The sequence below is a fragment of the Amphiprion ocellaris genome, chromosome 6, assembly GCF_022539595.1.
Source record: "Amphiprion ocellaris isolate individual 3 ecotype Okinawa chromosome 6, ASM2253959v1, whole genome shotgun sequence".
NCBI classification, from domain to species: domain Eukaryota; kingdom Metazoa; phylum Chordata; class Actinopteri; family Pomacentridae; genus Amphiprion; species Amphiprion ocellaris.
Genome location: NC_072771.1, coordinates 15,958,955 through 15,968,147, shown reverse-complemented (window position 1 = coordinate 15,968,147; position 9,193 = coordinate 15,958,955). Strand labels below are relative to the sequence as shown.

At 39.9% G+C, this 9,193-nt stretch overlaps 1 protein-coding gene across 1 annotated transcript; it reads right to left on the bottom strand.

The window, feature by feature from the left end:
* Positions 1-361: 361 nt before the first annotated feature.
* unc119.1 (unc-119 homolog 1) lies at positions 362-9,068 on the bottom strand. The gene is made up of 5 exons (XM_023278833.3): positions 8,717-9,068; positions 6,056-6,169; positions 3,330-3,438; positions 3,050-3,222; positions 362-2,954 (listed from the first exon to the last, which is right to left on the bottom strand). Exons 1-5 carry the CDS (start codon positions 8,949-8,951, stop codon positions 2,842-2,844), a joined length of 744 nt encoding a protein of 247 aa, XP_023134601.1. The 5' UTR covers positions 8,952-9,068; the 3' UTR covers positions 362-2,841.
* Positions 9,069-9,193: the final 125 nt, after the last annotated feature.

The following is a 9,193-nucleotide window of genomic DNA, read 5'->3' as shown; positions in this document are numbered from 1 at the left end:
TTCATTAAATGTCAACATTTTCATAATGTACTTTTTTGCACTAAAACAAAGGGGAAAAATTTGGAGTTGTGGTTATTTATAGGTTATTATGTTATGATTTAACTGGTCTGGCCCCCTTACGATTAAATTGGGCTGAATGTGACCCCCAAACTAAAATGAGTTTGACATCCCTGGTTTAGACTAAATCAACAGAAAGTAACAGCTTAATAAAAGTATATTTAAATAGATTCATAAAAGATTCTTATTGTCTTGGAATGGCTACATAATCAGATCCCCTGCTGTTTATTATTCAGTTAACATGCAATTTTTGACCACAACAATCACTTATAACCCTGTTACAATGAGCGCTATACATTCAGTGTGTATTTTTCAAACAGCCATTTTTATTTACAACAAATCTGATAAGATATGAATGTGTCATTTGTAAAATCAGCCAATACAAAAAGTTGAGTCCATGCAACAGGACACAGAAAGGATCCATAAATTGTTTGTGCCGGTCACATGGTCTTTTTGCACAGACATACAAAGTGTCCAGACTTATAAAAGCATTTAGAGAAAACCCCGCTGATTGATATTATATGGCTAAACAAAGTCTTCCCAGCTACCACAACAGCAGCGCTGCTAACCAGCAGCCTAACAGAGATACATCCATCGAGTCCAACTGACAAAAAAAACTGAGGTTACATCATGAAACAAAGTCTACGCCTGTCAAAGTGTGCTTGATATCCCACCTGATAAATTACAAATAGGCTACATAATGCGTTGATGCACGCAGGCTAAAAAACATCCTGTTTTATGCAAGGCGGCACTGCAAGACAGTAACAGAGAGCATGATATGAGTGAATATATCATCCCTTCAGCTTACTGTACATGGAATACAAGCTGTCATTATAAGAAAAAAAAAATCATCACCCGGATTGAAGGCACATGGAATCGATGTTAGAACATACACTAAGAGGAAGCCCAGATCATGGGTACTGAAAAATTACAAATCTCCAGGTGTATGCCTGATTTAAATGCAAATTACCACATAGTTTTGAAGAAATTCTGAGTTTTAGAAGTGTTTCCTGCCTTAAGCAATGGAACCAGCTAATGACATCTGACATATTTAGAATACTTAGGCTGCAATTGATGCTGCAAGCAGAAACTAATTCAAACTCATCATTGTTGGTGATTTCTGTGAATTTTGGACAACCTTTCAGGAATAGACAGTCTGACAGCATCACATTAAATGACTAATAATCAAATCATCAACTCTGCTACAGAGGGCTGCTGTGCAAGGTTGCTTTAGACTGTAATAGTGTACCAAATGGTCTGGAAACCTGTGTTTGTTAGAAAATGTGTACATTTTTAGTACATGGCCTAAACTCTGCTAAATCACAAGTATAATCAATTAAACAGGACTTCTGTAAACAGAAAAAGAAACAGGTCAACTTCTGTACCAACCCTAGCGCCTCATCAAAAATAGATCAACTACCCAGATACATCACTCTGTACTGTCAAGTTGCATGCTACTGTGGCATTTCACTGGTAAACTGAGAACCTGAGCGCAAGGCAGCAGAACATAGACTCAGCAATCAGTTTGATAGGTACATCACAATTTGGGCCAAATGCAGCTACTAAAGAATGAGATTCACAGTGTTGTTGTGACAAATAAACCAGGAAGACAGACCTGAAGGGATTCAATTCTGGTGTTAATAAAGAGGGCAGACCATTGAGTTTTAGACATGGACGGCATCTAAAGCAAGATGTGTAAAGTTCAGTAAAGGAGATTCCACTGCTAGCTTTTCCTTTTGATGCATCCCAGAGTTTGAAATAACAGAGTTTAACAGAATCAGTGTGACACCTCAAATCATGAAAATATCACATGCAGTTGTATTAAAATATACTTAACTAAAGATTGGTCAAATTTAACAAAATGGACACCACATTTAAATATCTGATACCAACCATTGCAGTAATTCACAACTTATACCGAAGGAAGAATGAAACAATATTAACTTGTGCTACATGATCATCTATAACTAACAATACTGTAAAACATCTAGTTAATGCTCGCTTTTCCATACAGGAAACACAATTGTCACTTGCAAAAGGTGCAAACAAACATCATCTGATAACATCTATATTTGTAAAGAACGAGTGTAGGATTTAGGGGCATCTCGCAGAGAGGTTGCAGTTTGAAACCCTCTTTTTTCAATCGTGTTGGAGAACCTATAGTGGCTGCCACTTCATCATATAACCACAAACATGCCAGGCTTCATGGACTCCCTATGTAGATATGAAGAGCTCATTCTCAGCTAACAAAACCATGACAATTTGTTGTTACATGTAACTGTACACTAATGAAATCTACTTACCGGTACATTCCATTTCTGCACCTAAATCCTACATGCTGGTCCTTTAGGTAAATGAAATCATAACTGACACAGTCTGTAGGCTTTGCCATGAGAGGTCTATGACTCAAAGTGTCCCTTTCCAGCAGAGACGGCAAGAAACTTAAGGCAAAAGTGTTCAAGCAGTAACATGACACTTGTAAGACAAACCAAAATACAGAACAAAAAGGTTTCAGTCAGATATAAACAGAAATATCAAACAAAAATATCCCTCTGAGTCCCAGAAACTGAGATTTTGAGGTGCTAATGAATGGATCCATGATTTCATATGAAGGCAGATGTGGTCCATTGTTCTTTTTTTAGTACGGTGTCACTTTCATAATCATAATAATGTCCACAAAGGAGAGAATACTTCTGCCGCTCTGCCAAGATAAACTTTTGTAGGGGTGTAATCCAGGAAATATATCCCCTGGGAGGTATTGCACATTATAATTCCCTTCATTTACTACAGACCGCCATTGTAGGCGTAATCTGCCTTGTTGTGCATGATGAGTTTGTTGTCCACGAAGTAAAAACTGTCTGATCTGGTCTCGTAAGGGTGCTCCACCATTTGGCGAACTGGAAGAGGAGAAGGAGGAATAAAGAAGATTAGTATGTGGATTGTTATGTAAAACACTGACTAAATATCATGGACTTAACAGACAAGTGCTCACTGAGGTCATCTGGAAGCTGTGGAAACTCATAAATGTGTTCACATGTGTTGCGGCTGTTAGGAATGCAAAAGCCGAAGTCAAAGTCAAAATTCTTGAGAAGGCGTCCTTGGAAGTAATGCCTCTCGATCATACGGAAGCTGGTAATGGGCCGGTCACCCACTGTGAACTCCACTCTGCAGTGAGGAAACAGAAACAAGAAAGACCTCATTTAAAACTGACTGTCAGGAGATGGATGGGCCTGATTATCATGCAGTCAGAAAGTTACAGTCCATTTACTTACGTTGCACCGACAGTGCGCAGTTTTAGGAAGGCTGGTGTAAACTGGTATCTGACAAAACGCCCTGCACTGGTGTCTGCATCCCCACTGTCCTCCTCATTCTCCACAGGACCTGAAGCACATAACATGTTCAGCTGACTGGCACCCAGTGTTGACAGGACATTAAAATACTTCATAGCATATATTAGGGCAAAATAATTTCAGTAGCATGTAAAGGTTTGCCCTCCACTGGTTAAAATGTCTGTTAGTGTGGACTGCTGAAGTGATCTCAGAAAAAAAAAACTTAGAGACAAAACATTCTTTAAAACATTTTAAGCATAATTAGTGTTTTATTTTTGCTTTGAACAAATTTAGAGTGTGAAACAGGAAAGATGCACCATGCAAAAGTCTGGGCACCCTAATAAATTTGATCTAAAATAACTTTTTCCAAAGTTTTCCATCTTAACTAGATGGTTAAGACCACGACTTGTTCATGATCATCATTAGGAAATGTCAGGTGATGCAAAGCTTTGTAAATATTCCGACTCCTCAAACTTTGTCCCAACAATCAGCAGCTATGGGCTCATTTGTGCAGCTGCCCAGCACTCTGAAATGACTGATTACTGATGACCACAAAGCAGGAGAAGGCTATAAGAAGACAGCAAGATGTTTTCAGTGAGCCAGTTCATCATTTCGTAATAACATTAAGAAAGAAAGAGAGAACTGCACGTAGGACTGCTAGAGAGGCAAATCAAAACTTTTGTGTGACTGCAAAAGAACTTGAGAAAGATTTATTAGACTATGAAGTGGCCGTGCACTGTTTGGCTGCAAAGAGCCACGTACACAAATGTGACCTTCCAGAGAAAAGTCATCCAGTGAGAACTCTTACTGTGTTCTCAACACAAAACTGAGCACAAGGAGTTTGCAAATAGGGCTGCACAGTAGCTCGGTAGTTAGCACTGTCCTGACCTGGGATCTCTCTGCACGGAGTTTGCATGTTCTTCCTGTGGGTTTTCTCCAGGTACTACCGCAGTCCAAATATATGCAAAGGTTAATTGGTAATTCTAAATTTACCGTAGATGTGAAAATGAGTGCGCTTGTTTGTCTCTCTGCGATACACTGGCGACCAGTCCAGGGTGTTCCCTGCCTTCACCGTAAGTCAGCTGGGATAGACTCCTGATGAGGACTAAGTGGTGTAGAGATAATGTATGGAAGGAAGTTTGCAAATAAGTATCTCAGCAAACCAAGCATGCATTTTGGAAACCGGTCCAGTGAACTGATGATGTTCAAACAGAACTATTTGTCTGCAGTCAGCAAATATATATTTGGAGAAAGAAAATTTGTGCAAAATTTTATAAAAATAACACTTCTCCGACTGCTAAGCACAGGGGCCAACCAATCAGGCTTTGCACTTATTTTGTAGTCAGTAGCACAGGAGACATTTCACTGATAGTAGTAAAATGGGCTGAATTAAATAGCAAGAAGTTCTGGTAGCAAACATCACACTGTAAAAAAATTTAGAGATGAAAGAGGGATGGCTTCTTGATTAACAAACTCAACCAAAACTTAGCTGCAACTAAATTTGAAGACATAAACAGCCCTTTATTAAGCATTTCAATGACGACACTTAACTTGCAATGGGCAATTAGGCCTGATGATACAGGGAAGTTTGAGGGAATTTTTGAGAGTCTGTCCCCTGTAAATGGACTCCTCTCTGATGATAAAGTCAGGCCAAACTCGTTAATGATCCTAAACGCATCTCAAAATCCCCAATGGACTACCTTAGGAGGTGCAAACTGAAGGTTTTGCCATGGCCCTCACAGTCCTTCAACCTACATATCATTAAAAATCAATGAGTAGATCTCAAAAGAACAATGCATGTGAGACAGTTCAAAAATCTCACAGAACTACAGGGATTTGGCAGGAAGAATTAGCTGAGAAAAAAAACATCCAAATAAGAACTGAAAGACACTTAGCTGCCACTACAAGCTGTGATACTTACTAGGGGTGTTGCTAAGTACTGACCAAACTTTTTCATAGGGCCCTTTACCTTGTAATTATTTTGAAAGTTAAAAATAATACATAAAAAGAAATAAAAAGGAATGTGTCACATTTAAATGTATATCTTTTGGAAATCAGGTGATTTTTAATATACTTTAGCTAACAGAATTTTTTTACTTTGTCATGTCACTTTCACAGCTTCTCTTGAAAGACACCATTTGTTTCACTTATTGTTAAAATGTCTGCCTTTTCAAATAACTCATTATTCAAATTATCATCTAGCAGTGATCCCAAAATTGTTGATAAAACTGACTGTTTTCATAGAGTATGGTCTAAAAGCGGAATGCTACATCAGTCAGCTCAGATGCTAAGGAAACACTTAGGATTCTTGATTTTTTTTTCCCCCATCTAGATGTGTTACCCATGAAAAGGAAGTAATGGACCCCTCAAGCATTTGTCCTGCTTCTTGAACTTTGTTTTTTTTATGCAATTACTGATTTAGATAACAGTAACCCAGACTAAGCATATGGTAATGAAGTCAGACCTACACACAGTATTCCCATGAGAGAGACTGTGGTTTTCAGGCAACACTGTACTTTATCCACTACACAATACCTTAAGGGTATAACTGAACAGCATCACTGAATTCTTTATGCATGCCTCTCAAAGAAGGCTTATCATTCCATTTGAGTCCTGTACGTTAAGAATATTTAGCTGGACGTAGTGTCAAACATTAATGTAACACTTACCACTGTTAGGAGGTTTGGCAATCTCAAACAGCACCGTCCCTGTCTCAAGATCTCTTATTTTGAAACGTGTGAAGTCAATGTTGTAGATATTGTCCTCAGGTCTGCAAAGATAATCTGTAATGTGAAATAACAGTACAAGTCAGAAAATGGCAAACATATGATAGGTAAGCTAAATATCTGACAGCAAACAAGCACTTATTAGCAATCGGTGTCCAATTTCTTTGATATTTCGTTATACACTGCCTGTCCAAAAAAAAAGTTGCCAACTGGATTCAACTAAGCAAATAGGTAAGAGCCTTCCACTGAATAATTACTGCTGCGATGAATATGTTTCAGCAGGCAACAACTTATTTAACCCTAGCTGATGCAGTTAATAGCTTCTCATTTCTTCAACAACCATGTCAGAAGACACATCCTGTGGTCATGGAAAGGATGTTAATCTGTTTGTGAAGGGTCAAATTATTGGCCTGCATCAAGAAAGAAAACAACTAAGGAGAAACTATTAAAATCAGGTTAAGAACCGTCCAACGCATTATTAAAACCTGGAAGGATAGTGGTGAACCATCGTCTTCGAGGAAGAAATGTGGTCAGTCATGTGGTCTGAAGAGTCCAGATTTACCCTGTTCCAGAGTGATGGGTGCATCCCAGTAAGAAGAGAGGCGGATGAAGTGATGCACTCATCATGGCTAGTTCCTACCGTACAAGACTGTGGAGGTTAGGGTTATGATCTGGGGCTGCTGCAATTGGTCAGGTCCAGGTTCAGCAATGTTATGTGCCCAAAAAATTAGGTCAGCTGACTACCTAAGTACACTAAAAAATGCCAGGTCTTTCCATCAGTGGAGGTTTTCTTCCCTGATGGCACGGACATGTTCCAAGATGACGATGCCAGGATTCATGGGGTTTCCATTGTGAACAAGTGGTTCAGGGATTGTGAGACATAATTTTCACACATGGACTGACCTCCACAGAGTCCAGACCTCAGCCCCAATAAGAATCTTTGGGATGTGCTGGAGAAGACTTTGCGCAGTGGTCCAACTCTCCCATCATCAATATAAGATCTAGGCAGAAAATTAATGCAACTCCAGACAGAAATAAATGCTATGACTTTGCAGTAGCTTATCGAAATGATGCTACAGTGAATGTGTACCGTTCTCAAAGCTAAAGGTGGTCTAACGGAATATTAGAGTGCGCAACTTTTTTTTGGATGGGTAGTGTACATTGAAGTTCACTACAAGTCGCAAAATATTTTGTAGCACAAAGGCTTACCCTTACTTAGAGAACTGAGACAGCAGTCAGTGAGCAACTAAGATTTCAGCATGAGTTTTCTGGCCCCTGCACCTTGCAGTAGTGGTGAGTAATCCTATAGCACAAGCTCCCAGCTTGACAACAAAGTGTAGTGAGAGAGAAGGGAAGTAATGCCATTGTTGTCTGGTCCGGGAAAAAGCCCAAAACAATGGGAGGTATTAAGCATTAGCTGCAACTGTGGTAGACTGGGTGTCCGATGACGAGCCATGGGGTTTAATTTGGAGGGTTCAAGTAGGGCAGTTAGTAGTGGGGGGTGGGGTGGATGGGTGATGACAATCCCAGGGGGGCAAATGGAAACAGGCCAAAATCCAAATGAATTACTTGAAGGCATACAAGGTTTTTCACCTAACAGTAGGTAAAATAACTTATGTGTTAATGTTGGTCGCTGTGGCAAAACCACAGAGAATCAACATCTAATTATCAACCACCAGCGTCAGGTATCCATTTACAGAACCGCTCGTTGTAAAACCCACTGTACATTAACTGTAACACTATTAGTGATTATAGTGGTGCCAGATATTTCCCACTGGAATAGGTGGAGGACAAAATAAAGTGAACAGTTTACTCACTCGATCCACATTTGTCAGGTGGTAAGAAACGTAAGTGCAAATGAGTCTGTGTTGGTGAACTCATTTGCCAAGCCAACTTGTACATGACATGTAACATTTCTGGCTTCACTATCCCGTTAAAGTGACGACATTGTTTCATTCAGACAAAGGTCACTTTCTATAAATGTCCCTTACAGCTTTAATCAGTCAAAACCCCTCCAACAGATGGAGGCAGACGGAGAGAGCCACGGTATGAATCAGATATTTGCCATTCAGGATAGATTAGAATACATATTAATGTACTGTTAAACAAACCTACATCTAAAATGACAGTAACCATTTCAACTTGTCCAAATAACTAACTGCCTATGATTAACATAAAAACTGACAATCCTGCCCATATTTGAGGATAATCTAACGACTACTAAACAAAGGCAGAACAAAAACTCTGCATTTGTTATCACATTAGCCAAAACAGCTTAATAAGACAATGAGTTTTTAACATTAATGCAGCTTTCAATACAGGGTGCTCTCAACAACATTTCTTCCGGGTGCCCCAAATTCCTACATACGTCTCTGGACATTGTCTGGTTAAAAACATAACTAAGCCACAAACCAGCGTTGCTTTTTTTTGACTAATATAACATATTTAGTATACTCATTAGATTTAGTAGGCTTAATCAGTGGTCGCCTGGTCTGAAAACCCATCACTAACGTTAGCCACAACTAGCATAAGATACGTGGTGGCCGTGAGGCGGTGTGTTTTCTATTCATTAATAAAGTCCAAATTAGCGCTCATGTAGCGTACCTTCCGTAACAGCCCGGAGACCCAAGACATGGTCCGGGGAAATATCTCTTCCCAGAGCCCGCAGTTCATCCTCTGTGACCACAGGCCACTTCTCCGTTTGGCTGCGCCTCGACTTCAGCTTCTTCAGCATTCCTCCACCGGTCTTTCTGTCCCTGTGGTTTGTCTCCAAGCCAGTATCTGCGTCCGTCTGCCCCTTGCCTACTGTCTGTGACGGTTTGTTACGAGAACCGTTCATACCGGAGACGGTAGCGGGAATGAAAAGAGTTGCTGTGCTTTTTTTTTTTTTTAATTCGAGAGCGACTTCACAAACTGGGGGGTGTAATTTCAAGATGGCGTGAAACGTGTATGGAGACGGAAAAGCGAGATGCTGATTGGCTGAGGACGATGGAGGTTGTCATAGTTACCGGATGGGTATGAAGGGTTTAATGTCCGGGTCTGCCCGTTGTGGTTTCAGCTGCGAGCATTGTGTTACTTCTG